The sequence below is a fragment of the Lutra lutra genome, chromosome 18 (assembly GCF_902655055.1).
Source record: "Lutra lutra chromosome 18, mLutLut1.2, whole genome shotgun sequence".
NCBI lineage: Eukaryota > Metazoa > Chordata > Mammalia > Carnivora > Mustelidae > Lutra > Lutra lutra.
Window position 1 is genome coordinate 23,663,627 of NC_062295.1, and position 23,666 is coordinate 23,687,292.

Here is a 23,666-nt window from a genome sequence, read left to right on the forward strand (position 1 = left end):
AACACAGGAGGGGAACAGGTACATGTACAGGTAAGCTGCTGGGTTCACCTTTGCAGAGGACAAGACTCAGAGGAGAGGGCTGCCGGGAGTCACCTGGTCCTACCTCTCTCTTGGCCCAGCCGTGGGGGCTGAGCATCCTCTGGGACCCCTTCCGGTGGTCCAGCAGGTGACACAGGGCGGCTGGGCTGGGGGGTGCCCCCAGGGCTGGGTTCGGTGCCCTTTTGCAGGGAGCCTTCCGAATGGAAACTCTGGTTACTGTTCTCATCTGTGGGAGCAAAAGCCGAGCGGGTTGGGCCTGAGGGTCCCAAGCCCCTCCCTCAACCCCCCAGCCCACACCACCCCCGAAATCCCAGGATCCCTAACATACCATTGAGATCCAGCAGGATGAGAGGGCCACCCCCTCGGGGACTGGCGCCCCTGCCCCGCCGCTCCCGGCCTCGGGATCTCTCTCCCCCACCACCTGCCCTCCGTCGCTCCTGGGGGTTAGAGGGGTAAGGGTCAGTGACAGCTTTTCAGTTAGTGCTTGCAAAGCCCTCCAGTGTACAAATAAGGAAACTAAGGCAAAGAGAAGCAAAAGGCCCTGCATCAGGTGACAGTGGTTGGTACCGTGAGTTAGGTCTTGAACTCAGGGGTCTGAAACAAGAAAAAGGGAGAAGGGGGTGGAGTTGCCAGTAATTGTTAGCATCTGTCTTGGCTGCTGCATTTGAGGTCTCAGAGTGGGACTGGAGGTGGAGGCCAGGGTTGGGAGGGGCCTGCCTGAGGTTGCACAGATGAAGGGCCTAGTGTGGGAGAGTCTGCTCACCTCCTCCTGGGGGTCCACCACTGGCACCCACTTGAAGATACGAAGGGAAGTGTCGCCCACAGTCACCCAGCGCTTCTCCCTGTGGGAGGGGGGGGGCTGGGTCAGAGTTCTGAGGAGTGAGCCCCCCCGCAGGAGCTGAACACATATGGGGAGACCTGTGGAAGGGGCAGTGGTGCGGTTTTGCTAATGGGGCATAAAGTCAGAAGGAGAAAGAGTCCTGCAGACCCCAGGCCATACACAGTGGTGCCTCTGGGGAGAGAACATGGCTTGGGGCCATAGCTCTGCAGACCCCTGGGGTATACAAGGGAGAAAGGCTTTGGGCCCGGCTGGGAACCATAGCAAAGAAGATCCTGGGCACACTTGAGGGAGGAGTGTCAAAGCTTTAGGGGGCGGGGCATAAATGAGGGTAAGGCTTGGGAACACGCTTTGTAGACCCGAGGGTGTAGCCAGAAGGCGGACAGAGCCCTGGAGCTTCAGGGCGCAGCCGGGGGCACACCTAACAGCTGGGGGCCACGGCTCGCGAAGGGGGGATAGACGCATTTGGGAGAGAGTGGTCCCGCCAGGTCCCATCCCTGGCCCCGGGGCAGCGCTCACCATCTCCGGACCTTCTCGATGGTCGCCATCACCTTCTTGATGTCATCCTTGGCCCGGCTCCGGGTCTCGGCCCGAACGGTCCGGCCGGCCATGCTGGCGGGACTGGGGCCGAGGCCGAGCCCGCGGCTGGGCCGCCTCCCGTCCGGCGGGCTCAGGCTCGGCGCCAAACCAGGGCGCCGCTGTCTCGGCCTGCCGTCCCTTCGGGAGTTGGCCGCGCCCTCCCTCGCTCCCCAACGCCTCCGCGAGTCCCCGCCCCGTTTCCTGCTGCCGCGCCCCGCCCCGGCCCGTCCCCGGAGCGGCGGGGCGGTGCGGGCGGCCAGAGCCCAGGCCTGGAAGTCGGCCGGCCCCGCCCCGACCGGGCCCGCCCCCTCGGGGCGCCCCGACGCGCAGCGCCCCCTACCCGCAGCCAAGAGGGAGGGTTGGGGACAGCTTGGCGCCTAGACTCGCGCGGCTGGGCTGAGGAGGTGCGTTCAGACCACGTGGGCACGGGGAGGGGGAGGCGGGCGCGAGAGGGTCACTGTCCCAGCCCGCGTCCGCAGCGCGGGGACGGCCCCGAGTGCTGTGTGCACCGTGTGCGTCCGGCCGCCCCTGGCTGGCACTCCCGCGCTGTCCAGCTCTTCCTCCAGCCCTTCGTTCAGTGATCTATTCACTGAGCGCCCATTACGGACCAGACGCTGCAAATAGGAGTAGAAGTCTCTACCCGCCAGAATGGCTAAAATGAGAACGACAGACCGTATCAAGTGTAGACAAAGAAGTAGAGCAACCAGACCTCTCATGTTTCTGTGGGAGTGGAAACGGGTAGAGACGCTTTGGAAAACGGGCGGTTTTCTGGAGAAGCTGAACTCGCACCATCCAGCAATTCTACTCCTAGGTCGCACCATCCAGCAGCATTCTACTCCTAGGTCATTAACAACCAACAGGAATGCGTGGGTATGAGCACCAAGAGATGTGTACCGGAATGTTCATAGCACTGTAGATAATGGCCTCAAACCGGAAACGGCCCGTCAAGAGTAGAGTGGAAGCGGAATTGTAGCCTGTTCATACAGTGGACACAGCAGAGAGTGATGTCCCGCACAACGGGGTTATGTCTCATGAAAGGAATCAGATACCACTGTATACACTGTATGATTCCTTTTATATGAAGTTCAAAACAGACAAAACTAATCAATCGGTGTCAGGATAAGTGGTCACCCTTGAGAGAGACTGAAAGGGAGCTCTTGCACTGCTCCTGTTCAGTTTCTTAACCTGAAACTGATTAAGATAGTGCTGGTCACTCCTCCCCCACTATATTTACTTTGAATATTCACCAAACGGTATGCTTTTCCCTATCTATTATACTTCAATTAAAGGCTTACTTAAAATGAGTGTGATTTGGTTGAGTTTATTTGAATCTCTGTTTGCCAGCAGATAACGACATGTGTTGCTATGTGTGTGTGTTTCAAGGGTTTGGCTCTCGTCTCGGTGTGTTTTGGTGTGATTATGTCCAGAGGGGTTAAGGTATAAGGAGGGGGATTCTGACCGAATTTCTGGAGCCAAACTGCCTCTGGGCAAAATCCTAGCTCTTCTTGTCCAGTGACCTTGGGCGACTCACTTATCTTTATTCCTTCAGCTGTAATACGAGAATAAGTTAATATGTAACTCCCGGAACAATGTGCCTTGCACATAGTAAATGCCCAAAAAATAGTCACTGTTCATAAGTGCGTGATTGTGGCCCCTACCAACAGTCTGGCTTCAGTTGTTCCTCCTATGCTCTCTGCCAGTTAATACCTTCCTTTATTCTGGCAGTTGACTGCTCATGGTAATACCTTCGCAGAAACACAGGACTCCTTCCCAGTCCCTTCACAAACCCCATTACCTACTGTTGATGATGGTCACCTCCAACAGACTGTGAGCTCTTCAGGAGGCCAGAGACCAAGGCCTCCATCAGACTGTGAGCTCCTTGGGAGGCCACAGACCAAATATGGATTGTCTCTGGGTCCCAGAGCCCGGGACGAGTAGGTGCTTGGGGACCACTTATGGGTATAAGTGCGCACAGACCATCCATAGTTTATCCGCACCTGGTCAGTGAGGTTGATATATCGGTATGAACCCCTTACCTGTCTCTGAAGCTTGTTCCAGGGTGAGAATGAAGGTCTGTATGCAGTAAATGTGTGTACATCAGAGGGGTTCTCTTACTGGGCCTGGTAAGGTGAAGTGAGCTGCTGCCGTTATCTATTCCCCTTCTAGTAGATGTGACAGGAGAGGGTGAGCAGAAAAGTATCTAAGATAGGCCAGGAGGTATGTGTCTGGGCAGGTGTGGCCCAAGCCTGAGGGCCCTTAGCGAGGCCTCTCTCGCACCCAGCTTCCCCCTCCCCCCGCGCCCAGACAGAAGGGAGGATCAGCACATTCCTGTCTTGCCAGCTCCACCCTCTCTTATTCCGCTCCCCACCCCCGTACCCCCCAGCTTTCTCCGAAAAGAAGCTCGCTCACTAAGCCTTGCCCCAGGTCAGAGCCTGAGCCTCCTCCTCCAGCGGGTACCAGGGCTGCCTCCCAGGCCTGGGCACACCCAAACTCTAGGTTTTGAGCCCACCACGCAGACAACCTGCCAACCCCCCTCAGGCCCCTTTCCTGACTGGGCAGCGCAAGCAAGGAGCTGAGCTCAGAGCCAAGGAATCCTGCCTGGGGAGGGCGGTGGGGCGGAGGGGGAGATTGTTTGGGGTCTGAGCCCTGATTGGTTGCGCCCGGACCACGCCCCTACCCCTTTCCCCCTTCTCCCCCTTCGAAAGGGGGGCGTGTAGGCAACCGGGATCAGCCAGGGGCCAGCATGAGCCGGAGGGAGGGAAGTCTGGGTAAGGGGCTGAAGGGCTGGATGCCCAGTGCCCGAGGGGAGCAGGGGTCAGAAGGGCTGGAAGCTGGGGTCTGGGTCCCCACCACCCCCGGGTCCGGGAAGGGAGCGGCCTGAGCTGGGGAGAGCAGGGCCCCGGTGTCAGGTAACGAGCGGGTGAGCTGCGGGTGAACTGTGGGAAAGGACAAGCACCGGAGTTTAGCGGAGTCCTGGGCTGTGACTTCAGGGACTTGGGCTCAGGGTTTAGATCACAGGTTCGAGTACACCTTGAGAGAAAGGACTGAGGTCGCAGCTGGGGCTGGACGCCGGAATCCTCTGTATTGGTAGTATTGGGAAAGAATCAGACCTGCGGACCAGAGGGAGGGATAGAGTTAGGGAAGGAAGTCTTTGGGCCACGGGAGCTAATGAATGACAATAGGAGACGAAAGTCGAGGCTATTAAGGATAGAGACTAGCGGTGGGAAACTCTGGCGCGGGGAAGGGGGGAGCTGGGGGGCGGGGCGGGAGTTGCCGGGCCAAGACTACATTCCCCAGCATGCCCTGGCACGTGCCCTGGAATCTCGGGAAATGTAGTCGTCCTTCCGGGGCTCCACCCCCTAGCTTACGCTAGGGAAGGGTAGTCACGGATGCTGCAGGTGTCCTGCCCAGCGTCTGCACAGACTGTCCTTCGGGGAGGACATGGGACTTTAGTTTCCCAATTGTAGAATGGGTTTAAGATATTGCGATTTGAAGTTCTGTGCTTCAGTGATGTTAAATTTCACCAAAAATCAGTGAGGTATGGGGATATGTGAAACCTTCCCTCAAAGGACTCCCAGCTATAAAAGAGACGTTCAAAAACAACCTTGGGAGTATAAACAAATGGCCTTAAGTAAAAGGAAAAAGGCAATTTAAGGGAGAAGTGAATCCAGAGACCACACTGAGGAGGCAATATTTTAATTTGGCTTTAATAGGATTTAACAGTGATTGGGGGTCAGGGAATACATTTCAGGCAGGACAACTGTTTCACAAATGTTTGGTGTCTCATTTACCATCAGTTGGAATGGGACAAAGGCTGCCTGGCTTGAAAGTTGGAGAATTCAGAGCAGAACTTGTGGGTTCAGGAAGGAAGAGCCAGCCTGGAAGAGTAGTCAAGGAGCAGGGGTCTTGCTGCCCTCATTCCTCCCCCTTTTTCCCATCAGAAGATCCACAGGCTGACTCCTCCATCTCACCCCTTCCCCACTTGGAGGCCAAGATCCGTCAGACACACAGCCTTGCCCGCCTCCTCACCAAATATGCTGAGCAGCTGCTCCAGGAATATGTGAGTGGGAATGGGGATGGGGGTGCCAGAGGCCTGAGGAATGGGGGAGTACAGATCACAGAGGTTCCTGACCTCTAATTTTTCTGACATCATTTCCCAGATACAGAAGTTGGAGCAAACTGGAGGACTTTCCCTATGCTCCAAATGCCCCTCTGTCTGCCTCAGCTTGGAGGTTCCCCCCACAGTGCATTAAGACAGAGGCTGAAAGAGTGAAAAGAATTCTGGTCTGGGAGTCAAGAAACCTAGGTTCCAGGCTTTCTGTGATCTTGTCACCTCACCTCCATGGGCCTTGGTCTCCCCAGCTATTAAAGGAGACAGTTTACGAAGATGAGTTGTGAAATCTTCTACCTATGCTATGCAGAGAGACCGAGAAGGGTTTCAATTTAAGGCTAAAATTCCAGCCCAAGAGGGGACTTTAACAGAGGAGGGGAATTTGCCAATGTCTTTGGTTGGGCATAGGGCCTTGCCCAAGGAAAGAGGGTATTTCCATCAATTACTCTAGTGTAATGGAAGGAGGTTATAGTTTTGAATCAAATAGACTGTAGGCCTGCTAACTTACTTGCCCTTGGGCACTAATGGTAACATGAAAAGATAATGATATAACAGTTATGAAAGTGGGATAATAGAAAGAACTAACTTTGTGGTGCTATGAACTTTGGTTCAAAATCCAGCTCTGTCCTTTCCTAGATGGATGACCTAGGGCAAGTCAGTTTACCTCTTTAGCCTCCATATCCTCATTTGTAAAATCAGCATTATCATAATCATCATACCTATTTGGAAAGATTAGGAATAGTGTTTAAAGCAGCAAACAGTGCCAATCCAGAGACAAGATGTTAGAAAAGGATAAATGGTATTGTTGTAGCATTTTTACAAATTACAAATCTCCTTTAATTTGTTTGTTCATACAACAGTTATTCATTGAGCCCCTGCTGTGTGCCAGGCAGGTACAGAGGTGTTGGAGGATGGGGGGGGCGCGGGGTTGGTGAGACTGACCAAGGTTCTGCCAGTATCTTTGTGATTCTCAGGAGATCCCTGGTAGAAAGACAGGCCGGGAACTGATCCCCCATTTTACAGATGACAAGGCAGACTCAGAGAAGGGAGATGGTTTCACATGCAGCTGCACAGCTAGCAAGTGGTGGGGTCAGGACTGGCACTCGGGTCTGTAAGATAGCATTAATGATATCGCTAACATTCACTGTGCTCCTCCAGGGGGGCAGCATTTGCCTGAGTCTTTTTTTTTTTTTTTAAGATTTTATTTATTTATTTGACAGAGAGAGATCACAAGTAGACAGAGAGGCAGGCAGAGAGAGAGAGAGAGAGAGGGAAGCAGGCTCCCTGCTGAGCAGAGAGCCCGATGCGGGCCTCGATCCCAGGACCCTGAGATCATGACCTGAGCCGAAGGCAGCGGCTTAACCCACTGAGCCACCCAGGCGCCCTGCCTGAGTCATTTTAACATGCTCATGACTACCCTATTAAGTTGATACTTCGTCTCTATTTTTTTTTTAAAGATTTTATTTATTTATTTGACAGGCAGGGATTGCAAGTAGGCAGAGAGGCAGGCAGAGAGGGGGGAAGCAGGCTCCCCGCCGAGCTGAGAGCCCGTAGTGGGGCTCGACTCTAGGACCCTGGGATCATGACCCAAGCCAAAGGCAGAGGCTTTAACCCACAGAGCCACCCAGGCGCCCCTGTCGTCTCTATTTTAGAGACGAGGAAACAGGCGCTGTTGCAAAGCCCACTTGTTGTTGTGGTTGTGGTTGTGGTTGTTTTGGAGTATCTCAAACACAACAACTTTGTTGGGAGGAATGCGTCATTTGGGAGGGGGTAAACTGAGGCCCCAGCGAGAGGAGGAGGAGCGGAGAGTGGAAAGGTTCCGTCGCGCCTCGCGCCCCCACCCCTCGCCCCCCACTGAGTGCCGTATCTCCGCAGGTGCAGTACCAGGGAGACCCCTTCGGGCTGCCCGGCTTCTCGCCCCCGCGACTGCCGGTGGCCGGCCTGAGCGCCCCGGCACCCGGCCACGCGGGCCTGCCCACCCCCGAGCGGCTGCGGCTGGACGCCGCGGCGCTCACCGCGCTGCCGCCGCTGCTCGAGGTGGTGCGGCGCCACCAGGCCGAGCTGAACCCGCGCGCCCCGCGCCTGCTGCTGCGCCTGGAGGAGGCGGCGCGCCAGGCCCGGGCCCTGGGCGCCGGGGTGGAGGCCGTGCTGGCCGCGCTGGGCGCCGACGAGACCCGCGGGCCCCGGCCCGAGCCCGCCGTCGTTGCCACCAACGCCGCAGCTGCCGTCACCGACGCGGGCGTCTTCCCTGCCAAGGTGTTGGGGCTCCGCGTGTGCGGCCTCTACCGCGAGTGGGTGAGCCGAACCGAGGGCGACCTGGGCCAGCTGGTGCCCGGGGGCCCGGCCTGAGCGCGGGGCACGGGGCTGCAGCTCGCTGTCATCCGCTCGTCGTGCGTCTCCGTCTCTCCATCTCTCTGTCGGTTCCTGGGGAGCCCCGACTGTCTCCATCTCTCTCTCTGTCTCTTTGCTTTATGTGTTCTCCGTGTCTCTCTGTCGGACCTCCTGTGTTCCTCCTCTTCCCGTGGCCATCACTTTCTTGCTTTCTCCCTCTTCTCCATGGCTTGGGCCTGCCTCCGTCTCTCCTGGATCTCCCCCTTCACCCATCTCTGGGGGACCTCTTTGTCTCCCCTTTTCTCCATCTCTTGGCTCTCCTTGGCCCCGTGTGAGCATGTGCCTCTCTCTGGCCTTTCCTGGCCGAGTGGTAGGGCTACTTCAGACAAATTTCAGCCACCTTCCCACCGTGTCACCCACCCTGCTGTGCTCTCCCTGCCCCATCCAGGCCCTTTGGATGGGCCCTACTTCCTTCTCCCTTGGACCTCCTTCTCCTCCTTCACCTCTTCTGCTGTGTCCCTGCACCTCCCCTCCCCCCAAGCCAGGTCTATGGAGAGAAAAGATCAACACCTTAAAAGAGTTTTATTTCGGAGAATAAATTAATTTTTTGTAAATAAAATGTTTAAAAATAAAAAGAACACTAACGTTACCAGTATATACAGTTGTTGACAATGGCGAGACACCTTTGAGGAGAATAGGATCCTTAGGCCACAGCCTGGTCTCCCAGACATACCCAAAAGCCACAATATAAATAGGAGTTTCACAAATGCCCTCAGGCCAAGGATAACATCAGTCACTCTAGAACAGGAAGTGGATGTGTCCTGAGCAGTACACATCTAGAGGAGTCCTTACTTTTTCAGCTGGACTTCCATTGATCAAGAAGTGAAGTCCCTCAAAATGGAAAGTTGGAACGGAGGGCCTAGTCAGGGAGGTAGACTAGGGGAGGTAATGAAATCCAAAGAAGGGAGGCCTCTCTGCTCAGAAAGCACACAGCTTCCCACAGGAAGTGAGGTAGAGACAAGAAGACCTCTGCAAACTTACAGGAGCAGGAGGGTCTGAAGGAGAGCCCAGGAAGGAGACCGACTGTCCTCTCCCTGCAGAGTGCAAAGTGAAGCCTCTTCAAAAAGACACTTCTTTCCACCCAGGATGTGGGCAACCCGGACCCCCGGATTGAGAACCCACAAAATGATATCCATAGAGTCCCCCCACAGATCCGGAAGGGAGGCCATAGGACCTAGGCAGGAAAGGCCCAGGCAAAAGGGACTTGAGGCTTACTTCCTAGGTAATATCCCGAAACATACACACCCTGTCTGCTAGACACGATGTGTCTCCTTTCTTGCCAAGAAGCAAGGCAGAGAAGAGTCCACTGGGAAAGAAGTGTTGCAACCTCTGACAGGAAGTCCTGTCTCCTCTATCCAGGGTACTTGGCCTTGAGCAGAGCCAAGTCCCTCACAGCTCGGTCTGTCCAGTGGCCATATTCCCGGGTCACTACATAGCCTCGACATTTCCTCTCAAAGGCTGAGGCCCGGAAGGGGACAACCCCGAGAGTGTCCTCTTCAGGGGGGATGGGCAGGCCCAGGGCGGTCATGATGGCAGCCATGTTGCCCAGCAGGCCTTGGGCCCTGAGTCTTGCAGCCCCGAGCTGAGCCAGCAGGATAGGACTGCCAGGGTTAAGGTCTCGCTGGTCGTCCCCCACGAGCTGGAGGTGCTGGGTCAAGGCCAGGAAGGCCCCCTGGGCATGGCTCAGCCGCTCCCCGTCATCCAGGGCATGCCAGGTCTTGAAGGAGACGGCGGCAGGAGGCAGGCTGCTGAGCTGAAGCTCGGGGGCTGAGAAGCCAGGGTCACTGAAGGGGCTGCCCTGGTGCTGGAGCTGCACGAGAGACAGAGACAGGAGTGCAGGGACTGAAGTGGTCCCCTGGGGCTCCCCCTGGCTTCACATCTGACATCTTCCCAGGGGGAGCTGGTGGACATCTCCTAGCACTGAGCCTGGGCTCTGTGATGGCCCAGTTTCATGTACAAGTTGTACCACTTTGAGTCACGGCTTCAGTAATTCCCATGCATCGGTATTCTTGTGCAAACGTAAGAAGTGCTACATAGAAAGCACTTAGCACAGCTCCTGGCATACAATAAGGGCACGACAAGCCACTGTTTATAATATATTAATATCATAACACTATGATTGTATCATTTATTATACTATTTTCAGTCTAAAGAATTGACAGTGTAATTAGAGTCTCTATGGTTCTTTTTTATTTGCGGCACTTAGTTATTTACGCTTATTAATTTTATTATAATCATTAATAAATAATTGTTAACATTATTAAATTTAGTTGAGTGCCTTCTCTGTTAAAGTTCTGGCCTCCACAAACCTGGACCTATAGAATCTTGATGCCCACTGATAAATCCCCAAATTGATAGACCATCTAGTCCTCCATCCCTATCTCACAGGTGAAGAAACCGAGGTTCAGGGTACCCAAAGCTAACCAGGGAATGGCGGCAGTTACAGGACTAGAAACTACATTTAGTAACTTCTCACGGGCCTGAAATATAGTACGATGGAGAGTCACAAACCCTGGGGCCTCTAAGGGCTAGGCGGATCGTGTAACTTGGGGAAGAAGGCAGAACTAAGATGGGGTAGGGGCCAGGAGTGTCCCTGTGCTTGTTGGAGAGAGGCAGTCGTGTTCAAAACTTGAACAAGTATATCATGGCCCAAACAGAAAACACCTGTGGGTCAGATTCAGCAGGCAGGCTGCTAGTCTGAGCTGCTAGACAGCGAGGGGTGGGGAGCGGGGAGGATTGGCTTCAATGCCACAGACCAGGTTAAGATCCTGGTGCTGCCAGTGATTTAGCTGTGTGACCTTGAGCAAATTTTTCACCCTCTCTGAGACTCAGTTTCCGTATCTGGTTATAACTCCGTCTCTCCGAACTGTTAGAGACGTCTGTGAGGGAAGGAGGATGCGTGTCTAGCTCAGCATCGGGCTCAGGTAAGCACTTAGCACGAGGTCTTTCTCTGTCTGTGCCGCCTTTGAGTCTTGTAATGGTCCTGAAAGGTGAGCAAAAGCAGGATCCCAATTCCATTTTGCGGATGAGGGAGCTGAGATGGAGAGAGAGAAGGAACGACTAACCCAAGGTCACCAGCCATCAGTGACAGTGTTGGAGTGAGTCTCTAGTGCACGGAGGCCCTGAACCCTCAGACTCGTGGAGGAAACTTCTCCCGACCTTGCTCTGCTTCCGCTACCCGGGGCTGGGCCAGGAGGGCAGTGTCCCGCTGCCCTCGTCCCCTGCTTATGCCCCGTGTCACTCACATAAGTCTGCAGCAGCACTGATGTATTCTTCTGCATGTAGAGGGCCAGGCTGTAGGCCTGACTGATGGGCTCAGCTGGGGAGATGGGGGCCCCTAGACTGAGGGGCAGCAGCAGCAGCATCAGCAGGCACAACGGGGCTGGTGGAGGAAATCAGAGGTCAGCATCCAATCCCCGAGCCCGCCTGCTGGTTCATTCATTCTCTGTCGCAACTCTTCCCATGGGCACAGCCCTTGTGGCCTGCAACAATTGTGTGTATCCAAGTCGGGGCCACATCACCCTGTAAGATTATTTCCAGCCCAGAACATTCCACGGGCCCCCAGACCCGATGTATTCAACTTCCTGCTTGACATTATTGGATACCAATAAGTGTCTCAACTCAAAGTCTCCAGTACTTAACTCTGGGTTCCTCTTCCGAGTTCCCTCCCAGCCTTTCCCATCTCAGGCAAGGGCGCTTCCACTCTTCCCTTTGCTCAGGTCAAAACCTGGGATCCTCTTTGGCGCCTCATTCTCTCTTGCTGTCCACATTTACCCCACAGTAAACCCTATCGGCTCTGTCCTTAAAAGATAGCCAGTCCAGCTCTGTGTTTCTTGGTCTGAGTGCTCATGACAAGGATACGATCATTTTGTGAAAATTCATTGAGCTGTACGCTTCATGAGTTGGGTAATTTTCTGTTTGTTCTTCTCAATAAAAAGTCTTAAAAGTTGACAAGAGACACTGAGAATCTACCTGCTTTCCTCCTCCATCCATTGCCACCCCCTGGGTCCCAGCCACCAGCCCTTCTCACCCAGTCGCCTCCCCCAACCTGTCTCTGCTTCTTCAACACTTGCTGACCTCCTCCCCAACAGCCCCCCAGTTCAACTAGATCCCTCCTGTGCCTGAATTCTTCCTCTGCTCAGACCTCACACAGTGGAAGTGAATAAATCAAAGCCCTTCGGTGGCCTGCAAAGCCTCGCCCCTCTGTACTGGCCTCCCATTCCATTCCCCCCCAGGTCTTTGCCCTTCCTGGGCCTTGCCAGGACCACCCCAAACCTTCCCAGACGCTGGATCCTTCTTGTTCTTCAGGCCTCAGCTCAGATAAGCTGTCCTCACCTCGTATCAAAAGCCCCTCCCCCTCCTCGGTCTATAGTCTTCAGAGACTTTTGCTATTTAATTTATTTAATTATTTGTCTGCTTGTTTGTTACTGTCTCTCCCCCTAGAATGTTGGCTCCAGGAAAGAGAGGACCTGCCCTGACTCATTTGCTGCTGGTTCCCCAGCACCTAGCACAGAGCTTAGTAAATATTTGTTGAATGACGGAACGCTCCCATGAACATCCTTATCCCAAACTCTTTAGGCACCTTTGAGGGTGTGCTTATTTTATTTATAAAGATTTACTTATTTGACAGAGATTACAAGTAGGCAGAGAGACAGGCAGAGGTGGGGGGAAGCAGGTTCTCTGCCAAGCAGAGAATCCCATGCGATGCGATGCGGGGCTCCATCCCAGGACCCTGAGATCATGACCTGCACCAGAGGCAGATGTTTTAACCCACTGAGCCACCCAGGTGCCCCAAGGGTGTGCTCATTTTAAATTTGAATAAATGCTGCTAAGTGTCCCCTTACAGCTCAGGCCCAGTTCTCTTCCCAGTGTGAGGCTCAGAGGGGGGGTCACCTAGGGTCACGAGCAGGAAGCAATGGAGATGAGAAGCAAATTGTGATGGTCTCCTTTGTTCTCCTTTCTACATTCCTGAGTTCCCTAAGTTTAGAACTTAAGGGAAGGCTGAAAGCGAAGGCCCATTCGTTCATGCATTCGTTCAAAAAATTGGCTCATTGCACTCACCTTCTATCATACTGCACTATAATGTACTTTTTTTTAAAAGAATTTATTTATTTAATTGAGGGAGAGAGAGAGATAGAACACAAGTGGCGGGGAGGGGCAGAGGGAGAGGGAGAAGCAGAGTCCCCGCTGAGTGGGAAGCCCGATGTGGGTCTTGATCCCAGGACCCTGAGATCATGACCTGAGGAGCGGAAGGCGTTTAACCAACTGAGCCACCCAGACGCCCCATAATTTACTTACTTATGACGATGATGTGTATCGTCTGTCTGCAGAATGAAATCTCCATGAGACCATAGCTTTTTGTCTGTTTGTTCACTGCTGTATCCCCAATGCTTAGAAAACTACCTTGCACCTCAATAATTCTTGAATGAATGAGTGAGTGATGAACAAAACCTTCTGTGTGTAAGGATTTGGAGGTTCCTAGCATGCAAAGAAGCAGCCAGGAACATGAGTCCTAAGGGCTAGAGACCCTGGAGGGTACCTCTTCCCCTCCTGGTCTCTAGGCCCTGGAACTCCACACACACCCTCTCCCAACTCACCTAGCAGATAGCTCATGCTCTCTCCTTGGCTCCTTCCTCCTCCAGTCTCTGGATGCTTCTGGCGCACCTGTCCTCCTGCCCCTCAGGTGGCTTTATACCTGGGCTGAGCTCTGAGGCCTCCCAAGAGGGAGGGAAGGAGTCACACCCTAGAGTGGGGGTGTGTGTTGGGGAGGGCGGCACAGGTGCAGAAGCCCCAGAAGCAAAGGACAGGCTGGGAGAGGGACACTGAGGTGACACCCTAGTCTTCTACAGTCCCCAAACTCGACCTTAAGACCTGGTTGCTGGGAGGGAGGGGTCAAAGGCAGGAGGGGATTATCGGGGGACAAAGAGGCCGCCCTGCTCCCTGCTGCTCCGCACGTCCGGGATCCAGTTACTAGGGAGAAGGCGGCCTCCTGCTCCTCCTCCTGCATTGGGCCCTGACCTCCGAGGAGTTTGGAAAAGGGATGGGAGTGTTGGCTTGTGAGCAGCATCACTCACACCAAGGTACCTTAGACACAGGAGCATGTGCACATCTATACACACACACGTTGGCACATGGGCGCACACCAGATATGTGAACGCACTCACATTCATGCATTTAAGTAGTACTGACGCCCACTGTGTGCTGGTCCCTGTTCCAGGTGCTGGGATAGAACAGAGAACAAGTCAGAGAAAATCCCTTCCCTGGCTCAGGAAACCTGGGTGACAAGGTTAAGTGGCTGCCTTGGCCTCAGGTCATGATCCCCGTCCTGGGACCGCTCAGCGGGGAGTCTACTTCTCCCTCTCCCTCTGCTGCTCCCCCTGCTTGTGTTGCATGCTCTCTCTCTCTCTCAAATAAATAAATAAAGATATAAAAATCCCTGTCCTCACAGAGCTCACACTCCAGTGGGCCTGGCCACCTGTGTATGGAACCACACACACTGCTAGGCCCACAGGCTCTACAGACGGAGGGTGCAAACACATGTGCACACCCAGCCACACCCAGAGGCCCTCGCAGAGGCACATGTGCAGAGGCACATGCGCAGAGCAGACAGGTCCATACGTGGGTGTACACACACCACACACCACAGTACACCACAGGTGTACACACACCACAGTCCCATGTGTGCACACAGACACGCATGCAGCTGGAGGTCAGGACTCCTGAGATCTGGGCCAATGGTGGCCCTCTGCCCAGCCACAGCACATACAGACACACACCTAAGGCCCTTTGCAGCTGGGGAAGCCTTGCCACTCAGCGGGGTGGCTGGGTTCTCTTCCTCCTTCACAAGGTCCCCAGTCTTTCCATAAGGGAGCATTGTTTGGTTCTCAGCCCCTGCCCACACACTGGGTCAAAGTGCTCAGGCAGAGCTGCTCCCCCCCCACCCCTGCACTGCTTTTATCCAGTTGTGGGGTTGGAAGACTGCTCTACCTTCCTCCCTGGTGTGGAGAAAGAAGGCCCACAGCTTTCCTGCAAAGGCAGGAGATACACCTGTTCATTCATTCACCCATGTCTACATTCAATTAGCAATAATTTCGATGGGACCTCTACTGTGGACTGGTATCAGGGTAAGTAATAAGATGGGCCGGGTCCCTGCCTCGTAAGGGTGCCCAGTCCAGAGCGGGGACACCAACAACAAGTATGTGAACTGATAAAACCAAATTTCCTGGGGCGCCTGGGTGGCTCAGTGGGTTAAAGCCTCTGCCTTAGGCTCAGGTCATGATCCCAGGGTCCTGGGATCGAGCCCCACATCAGGCTCTCTGCTCAGCGGGGAGCCTGCTTCCCCCTCTCTCTCTCTGCCTGCCTCTCTGCCTACTTGTGATCTCTGTCATATAAATAAATAAAATGTTTAAAAAAGAAAAAAAATTTTTCCCAAAGCAACAAAGTGCTGAGAAGAAGCCAAAATAGGTTGATGTGATTAGCCCAGGTCGGGGGAGGGGGTGGTAAGGAGATATAATAAGGCGCCTGAGGCCCAGAGAAGGACATCTGCTTAGCTAAAGTCACACAGGAAGGCCGAACAGACCCTAGGCTCCTGCCCCCCCCCCAGCTTGGGACTGGATCTGGGGGTGTCTCTGATCTGAACTGTGAGCTGAAGGAGGGAGAAATTTGAAGGAAAGATGGGCTCTGGGGGGGAATCCTAAATTGGATCTCCAAGACTGGGGGCTCCTAGGGCTGCCAGAGAGGGCCTGTGAGGGGTAGTGGTGATGTCAGGGGATTAGACTAGGCCCTTTGAGTGGGTGCACTGAGGCGTAGGCCAGGCCAGGTAGTGAAGGGGGAGGTGGAGAGGGAAGAGGAGGAGGGCAGGAGGGGCGGAGGGGAAGAGGGAGGCAGATACTTGATCTGGTGCTATTCACAGGTGGATGGTGGACGTGGGGCTGGGCCTCACCCCAGAAGGCAGGTTCACCCTCATACAACCCCACCACCTCCTCCTTCTCTTGGGGGCTTCCCTTTCTCTCTCTCTTTTGACCCCTAGGTGCCCTTCACAGCTGGAGGAACTGGCCCCCAGCCCAAGCCCAGCTTTACCCCAAGGCGTCTGTCTTGGCAAAGGTCATCAATTTTGTCACCCTAACCATCCCCACCTCGCAGCCCATCTGTCTCCATCTCTGTTTTAGTCTTACAGAAGCTGATGCTTGGGGACCCCCCCAAACTCAGGAGCCAGCAGACTTGGGTGTGAGTCCTGCCTTTGTCCATCACTAGCTGGAGTGAACCCCGCAACCTCTCTGAGCCTGTTTCCTCATCTGGAAACTGGGTAATACTTCCCACCACACCGGCTCTCGCTGATCCCACCCATCAAATGCCTTGATCCCTGCTATGAGGACCCTCCTGTGTCCCCCCAGGGTCACCCCAGTGGCATAGAAAGCCTCCAACCAATGGCAAAATCTTTGGTGCCTCATGACCCCACACTTGGAGGCCCATCCCCACCTGCCATACATATGCTCCTAAGAGATCTCCCCTGTCCCTCCCTTTCAAGCATAACCCCAGTGTCACCTAGCAGGTCACATAATGAGGCCCATTCAGAACAAACACATGTGAACTCCAAATCAGATCCTCCCCCTGACCTCCATATTAAGCCCAACCCCATGCCTCCCCCCACTACAAATCTTCACCCTTCCCTCTCCAGATGAAGACAAGAGCAAGTGCAAAGGCCCTGAGGTGGGAGCCTGGGTGACAGGTCTCGGGAGCAGACAAGGATGGCAGAGAGAGCAGAGACCCTGGTGGCTGGTAAGAGATGACAGGCTGGAGAAAGGCAAGTGGCATCTTGCCTCTCCCACCATCTATGTCTTCCTTGACTTCCCAGTGCCCTCAGGACACTGTCCTAACTCTGAAGCCTGCCCTTTGAGGCCTGTGATCCCCCAGTCCATGTGCAGCCTTGCAGCTCACTTCTTGTTCTTCCCCACCTTCTACCTCAGCTGCTCAACCTACTTACAGGCCTGCCTCAGGTAATTCTCCCCGCACAGAAAGCCTTCCTGCTCCCCCTTCACCTGATACAGTCCTTCTTTTATGTTAACCTTCAACTCAGGCTTTTCCCTCCTCTGGTAAGCTTTCCTGGTCTCCTCAGCCCCCTTGGGGTTCCCTCATGTCCCTAAGTCTCCCTTTCCATTTACTGATCACCCTACATTGTCATTCTCAGTCTCCCAGGCGTTCTGCCCAGTGTGACAGGTGGCAGGGACTTCTCATCTCTGCAGCCCCAGCACCAGGCCAGGTTCAAGGTGACACCTCAGTGAGTATCAGCTGAAGGAAGGCAGGAGCATCATGGTTCCAGCCTGAGGCTCTGCAAAGCCAAGCCAAGCCAGGGAGGCTGGTTGGCTGAGCAGATCCCCTAAGTCAGCACCTCATCCTAATGGGGCGGCTGGCTGAAGAGGGGGGTGAGGGTGTTTGGAAGAGAAGCCCTCAGCGCAGGCATCATCGGGCTGAGGAGTGCAGCCTGCTCCATTCACTGTTCCAGAGCCCTAGGTGGTGGCAAGAGGGGCCAGGGTACTTCCCTTCTGGGGGGCAGCCCAGCCACACCACCTCCAGGATTTCTCCAGTGCTTCCTAAGGGCTCCAGTATCTCACATTTCCTTTACAGAACACCATGGGCTGGATAGTGCTGTCTTCCCATTTCACAGGTGAGGAGACTGAGACACAGCAAGGTCACCTGGTCACTTCGGGGTCACACAGCCCACAGGGATCAGTGGTAAGATTCAAACCCGGACCTAGAACTGGAGCTCTTTATGTTACCGTCACCTCTCGTTTCTGGGACTTGACACTTTCCGGCTCCTGGGGCCCTGGTTTCCCTTCGAGGTTATGTGACAGGCGGTTGGCCCCCATTTTGCAGATGAGACTGTAGGAAGGAATGAGATGAGAAGATAAGGAAAAGAATCACTTTCTTTTTAGCCTTTTTTATGTCACCAGTCACTTTATACATAGATGTCCTTTTTTCCTTGTAACAACTCTGGGAAATAGGTTCTGTGGTTACTAACGAGGTTTAGAGAGTTCGGTGGCTTCTGAGGATCACGCAGAGAATTACTTCTGGAGGCCTTGAATGTAGGACTGGCTCCAGTGTCCGGGCTGTTCCCTGCCGTCCCCAGACGAGGCTCCCTTGTTGTCCCGTTATCTGCACCACCATCTGTCCCCAAGCTGGTTGGACACCACGATGACCAAGTGAGACAGGCAGATCCACTGGTGATCTGCCTGGACATCCTAAGCCAGTCCCAGCTCGGCCCTTGGCCACCTCTGGAATGCAGCGGAGCGTTGCCCCTGCTTCCTGAGTAGCCCTAGGCTGGAGGAGGAGGGCTCGAGGGAGAGGCGTAACAAGCCCTGTCCTAGGAGCAGAGTCCGATGGGGGGTTAGGGTGTTGGATTAAAAACTGGGAGAAAGTGGATTTGGAGTCAGCAAGTCTGTCCCTCTGTTCAGCAGGTACCCACTGGACTCTCACTCTGTGACCAGACTTGCCAAAGAAGCTTAATCAGATGAGCAGACTCCATGGAATAAGAAAAATGTCTCCAAAGCTCTACTACATTAAACACTGTGTGAAGGAGATACAGAACTGGACAAGCAGCGTAATGGAACAGAACAGAAAGTCCAGGCATAGACCCATGGATACATAGCAATTTAGGATATGATAAAAGGGTCATTTAAAATGAGGGAGGATAAGGATAAACTATTACAATCAAGGGCAGGGCGCCGGGGTGGTGCACTTGTTTTAGCATCTGACTCTGGGTTTCAGCTCAGGTCCTGATCTCAGTGTTGTGAGATTGAGCCTAGCGTCGGCCTCTGAGCTCAGCGAGGAGTCTGCTTGAGATTCCCTCTCCTCTGTCCCTTCAGCTCATGCTCTCTCTCTCTCCCTTGCAAATAAATAAATAAATCTTTAAAATAAAATAAAAGGCATTAGGACAGCTGGAAAATTATATGGAAAAGTTGGAATGAGATGCATGCATGCTGCTGGTGTTCTGCTCAGATCCCTTTTACTAGCAGGGCACCTAGCTTCTGGCTGATGTGACTGCTGACAACTAGTGACCCACAGCTGCCTCCTTTTTCTCCTTCTGACTGAGGGACCCATTTATAACAACAGAATTGTGGTGGCGGACACACTGCATTTGCTGTCCTGTCCAGAAGCAGCTGTCCTCTTAGTGTAATGGAACAGCTTCTGGAAGGTGCAGCTTAAATGGCAGCAATGAAGAGGACCCAGCGCTATCTTTTAGAATGCAATATATACCGTAAGCCAATGGCTGTTTTATAGTCTGTGCCACAGAACATAGGTATATGAGTCTGGAAACCCAGGATTAGAAGCAGGAGTGGCCCTGCTTCCCATCACTCCCAGTAACCTCTTTGGGGGAACTTGTGCTGCCAGACCGCTAACTTTAGGACCTGGTGTCTAGAGATCCTAACTCCCAGAGTGGGGACGGACATTTCTACCGGGGACCATGCAAGAGTTCCAGTGCATTTGGAGCTACACCTGCCTCCTGGTCACTTTGGTCTCCTTGTGCTGACAGATCAGCAGGTGAAGGAAAGACTTGCCATATTGGCAGGGTTACTAGACATTGGTATCACTGGGAGGTAGGACTGCTGCAGCAGGAAGAGGTTTAGCACTCAGGTCATCCCCTGGGACAGCTCCAGAAAGCCATGCTGAGTTCGATCTGTACCATGGCTTGATAGGGCTTGGTAACTAGGGAGTCACCCCTTCAAGAGGAGGGCCAGGGTCAACCCACCAGGTAGGCTATGGAGACCAGCAGAAATACTGGCTGAAGCCAGGAGTAGAAGGGAAGGGATGGCTGGAATGAGTGAGTGGCAAAGGAAGGAGTTGATAACTATCAGGGAAGGCTCTAGAACTAATTCTCCTCTTCCAAGTTTACCTAGAAATTGTGACCCATCAGAATCCTGGAGTAGCTGTACCTGGACGGAGAGAACTTCAGGGGGAAAACAAGTAGATCTGAGCAGTGCAAAGGTGAACTGTAGTACATGCTGTTGGGGCCCTACCAGATCCTTTTATGATAGTAGACCCATTGCCCAGCTGCCCCTATCTCTGGAAAAGTGCCCAGCACCCCTCCTCCTGGCTGACCTTGGCCAATGGCAGATTGGCACAGATGTAAGGAAGGGCTTACTTCCAGGTGAACTCACCTGGTAATACAATTTGGGCTCCAGGGCTTCCTCTAGGGTCAAACCAAAGCTGGTCAACAACTGAGACCACATTCTTGCTCCTGTTTCCTCCCTGCCCTATCTGATGACCTCATTCTTCTTCTTCTGAGAATGTGTCCCAGTCAGTGGAGCCCATCTTAGGTTGCTTCTGGGGAAACCTAAACTAAGGAAGATCCCTTTCTAATACCGTTAGGAATAAATAAATGATAGATTAAAGATTTACATGTGAAAGAAATCTCTGAAATTACTAAGCAAAAATATAGAAGAATATTTTAAAAGCTTGGACTTGAGTGTTAATTACAATAGCAAAGACAAAGCAACAACCTAGGCGCCCTAGGTTGTCTTCCTAGGTTGTTGATGATGAGGGGATAAAGACAATGTGGTATGGACGTACAATGGGATACTATTCAACCATAAAAAAAAAAAAAGGAAATCCTGATATTTGCAACAACACAGATGGATTTTAACAGCATTATGCTAAGTGAAATAAGTCAGACTGAGAAAGACAAACACTGTATGATCTCATTTATTTGCAAAATCTCAAAAAAAACCGAACACATAGAGAAAGTGATCAGATTTGTGTTGCCAGGTAGGAGTTGGCGGGGTGGAGGAATTTCGGGAAGATGGTTGAAAGGTCTAAACTTTGGTTATATGATAAATAAGTAGCGAGGATATAATATAAAACGTGATGACTATAGTTAATGCTGCTGGGTGATATAGTGGAAGGTTGCTGATAGAATAAATTCTAAAGGTTCTCATCAAAGGTAAAAACATTTTTGTGTAATTACATGAGGAGATGAATGTTAACTAAACTTATGGTGGTAATCATTAAATATATACATATTGGCGCCTGGGTGGCTCAGTCAGTTAAGCGTCTGCCTTCAGCTCAGATCATGATCCCAACTCCTGGGATCGAGCCCCACATGGGGCTTCCTGCTCAGCGGGAAGCCTGCTTCTCCCTCTCCTGCTCCCCCTCCCTGTGTTCCCTCACATGCTGTGTCTCTCTGTGTCAAATAAATAAATAAATAAATAAAATCTTTTAAAAAAAAGATTGTTGTTTTGAGATGACAATTTAAGAGACAATAGAATACTAAAACAAGGATTGTGTGACATGTTTGGCATAAAAACAGAGAGTAATAGAATGACATAGATTCGGTAGCAATTTGCAGAAAGAGTTCAAAAAAGGAGGGGGCGCCTGGGTGGCTCAGTCATTAAGCACCTGCTTTCGGCTCAGGTCACGATCCCAGGACCCTGGGATCGAGCCCCAACATTGGGCTCCCAGCTCAGCGGAAAGTCTGCTTCTCCCTCTCCCTCTGCTGCTCCCCCTGCTTGTGTTCCCTTTCTTGCTGTGTCTCTCTCCGTCAAATAAATAAATAAATTTTTTAAAAGGGTGTTTAACATTTCAGACTCCCCAGAAGTTCTTAAATCTTCAACAGTTCATATGATGCAATTGGACTGATTTTCCCATAAATAGTTTAAGTTGCCTTAGCACGCAGAAGAAACCTTTGCTTGGCAAACTGAAAAACCAGGTTGTCTCTCCCATGCAAGGACTTGAACGTATCTGTGCTTGCCAGTAACACTTGAGTGTGTGAGAACACGTGTGAGAATACCTCTGGGACCAATTCCTCCACTCTACCTGTAACCTAATCCCTTTCTTTATCCCGTAAGAGCTCGAGTCCATGAATCCAGAAAGTAGGAGAGGGAACAGTTAGGCACAGCCTCCTACCAAGTAAATGCTGTGAAAATCATTATATCCTGCAGATGAGGAGACAGAGGTTCAGAGAGGTGAGATCACACAGTGCTCCACAGAGGGTGTGAAAGCCAAGCCTTTAGACCAACTCTGTCTCCCTTGGGATGCTCTTAAAGGTCCAGATCCCTGGTCCCTACTCCAAGATTCGGGAAGTTCCAAGGAGCCGGGGTGTCTGCATCTTTGTGCAGGAGACACCACCCTATCTCCCTGGAGATTCTGGGTCCCACTTTGAGGGACACTGATTAATACACATGACTCTGTCTTCCAAATAGGACCGGGCCTAGCAAGAGAAAGGCCACAAGACATAGGTGAACTGTTGTAGATAGAGATTCAGGAGACATAACCATGGGATTAGTTATTTACTGCTGTGTAACAAGTTACCCCAGAACCTTGTGGTTTAAAATAACATTTGTGATTTCCATTTTGGTGGGTCAGGGATCCAGGCTGAGAGGCTCTCGCAAGCCTGCTGACAGTGTCAGGGCTGCAGTCATCTCGAGGGGCACAGGCAGCCACTTCCAAGTTCACCCACATGATGTTGGCGGGATTTGGTTCCTCAAGGGTTGGTAGTCTGAGGGCCTCAGTCCTTTCCTGGCTTTTAGTGGGAGGCTGCTCTCAGGTCTTGCCACGTGGACCTCTCCATGGGGCAGCTCACAACATGACATCTTGCTTTATCAGAGAAGCAGAGAAGAGCCGGAGAGGAGTGCTGAGATGGAAGTCACAGCCTTTCGCAGCCTTCTCTTGGAAGTGCGGTCCTATCACTTTTGCCGACTCTAGTCATCGTACAAGCAAGTCACGAGGTCCAGCCTACATCAAGGGGAGCAGAATACCAGCAGGCAAGGATCACTTGGAGCAATGCCAGAAGCTCCCTATTTCAACAACCAAGTGCAATGTGTGAGCTTGGTTTGGGTCCTGACTTCAACAAACCAACAGTACAGAGACATTTAGGAGATAATCCAAGAAATTGGAACATGGACTGTGTATTAGGTGATATTAAGGAATTACCATTATTTACTTAGATGTGACAAATGTCTGTGGTCACGTTAAAATAATTCCTTATGCCTTAGAGGTATATCCTGAAGAATATCTTTTTTTAAGATTTTATTTATTTGGGGGTGCCTGGGTGGCTCAGTGGGTTAAAGCCTCTGCCTTTGGCTCAGGTCATGATCCCAGGGTCCTGGGATCGAGCCCTGTGTTGGGCTCTCTGCTCAGCAGGGATCCTTCTCCCCACCACCCCCACCTCTGCCGGCCTCTCTGCCTACTTGTGATCTCTCTCTCTCTCTCTCTGTCAAATAAATAAATAAAATCTTATAAAAAATTTATAAAAAATAAAATTTTTATTTAAAAAATTTTATTTAAAAATCTTATAAAAAGGGGCACCTGGGTGGCTCAGTGGGTTAAAGCCTCTGCCTTCAGCTCAGGTCATGATTCCAGGGTCCTGGGATCGAGCCCCACATCGGGCTCTTTGCTCAGCAGGGAGCCTGCTTCCTCCTCTCTCTCTGCCTGCCTCTCTGCCTACTTGTAATCTCTGTCTGTCAAATAAATAAATAAAATCTTAAAAAAAAAATTTAAAAAAATCTTATAAAAATATTTTATTTGTTTATTTGAGAGAGAGAGGGAGAGCATGGAGGGGCAGGGGAGGGGCAGAGGGAGAGGGAGAAGCAGACTCCCCACTGAGCAGGGAGCCTGACTCAGGGCTCCATCACAGGACTCTGAGATCATGACCTGAACAGAAGGCAGATGCTTAACCAACCGAGCCACCCCGGTGCCCCAATCCTGAAGAATATT

At 52.5% G+C, this 23,666-nt stretch overlaps 2 protein-coding genes across 37 annotated transcripts in view; one reads left to right on the forward strand and one right to left on the reverse strand.

Annotated features, from left to right (window-relative positions):
• The window catches only part of BCL7C (BAF chromatin remodeling complex subunit BCL7C), a 41,562-nt gene extending 39,900 nt beyond the window's left edge, over nt 1-1,662 (reverse strand). The window contains exons 1-4 of one of the 2 annotated variants that reach the window (XM_047713648.1): nt 1,397-1,662; nt 803-881; nt 368-476; nt 104-265 (exon numbers count right to left, since the gene is read on the reverse strand). In XM_047713648.1, coding sequence (XP_047569604.1) covers nt 104-265; nt 368-476; nt 803-881; nt 1,397-1,488 — 442 coding nt within the window. In that variant the 5' untranslated portion in view covers nt 1,489-1,662. The remainder of the gene's footprint in view (nt 1-103; nt 266-367; nt 477-802; nt 882-1,396) is intronic. The other variant, XM_047713647.1, reaches the window with a different exon arrangement.
• A 2,482-nt stretch (nt 1,663-4,144) lies between these two features.
• Nucleotides 4,145-23,048, forward strand: CTF1 (cardiotrophin 1). 35 transcript variants are annotated; one of them, XR_007124439.1, is made up of 9 exons: nt 4,145-4,224; nt 5,398-5,516; nt 7,443-7,862; nt 16,127-16,263; nt 16,636-16,736; nt 16,925-16,954; nt 17,146-17,235; nt 17,583-17,690; nt 18,410-21,018. XR_007124439.1 is itself a non-coding variant. In XM_047713644.1 (4 exons), exons 1-4 carry the CDS (start codon nt 4,200-4,202, stop codon nt 22,653-22,655), a joined length of 663 nt encoding a protein of 220 aa, XP_047569600.1. In that variant the 5' UTR covers nt 4,145-4,199; the 3' UTR covers nt 22,656-23,048. The 35 variants fall into 35 exon arrangements, 2 of the variants coding, with proteins under 2 accessions (XP_047569600.1, XP_047569601.1); XR_007124425.1 differs by having other exon boundaries at nt 16,636-17,050; XR_007124435.1 differs by having other exon boundaries at nt 16,636-17,050; nt 17,583-17,622.
• The last annotated feature ends 618 nt before the right edge of the window (nt 23,049-23,666 follow it).

What these genes read in the sequence shown, in the direction of transcription:
- CTF1 (XM_047713644.1), top strand. Translation starts at nt 4,200, where the DNA reads ATGAGCCGGAGGGAGGGAAGTCTGG. An exon ending in CCGGAGGGAGGGAAGTCTGG is followed by an intron (nt 4,225 to 5,397) that starts GTAAGGGGCTGA and finishes TTTTCCCATCAG; the next exon opens with AAGATCCACAGGCTGACTCC. An exon ending in AGCAGCTGCTCCAGGAATAT is followed by an intron (nt 5,517 to 7,442) that starts GTGAGTGGGAAT and finishes GTATCTCCGCAG; the next exon opens with GTGCAGTACCAGGGAGACCC.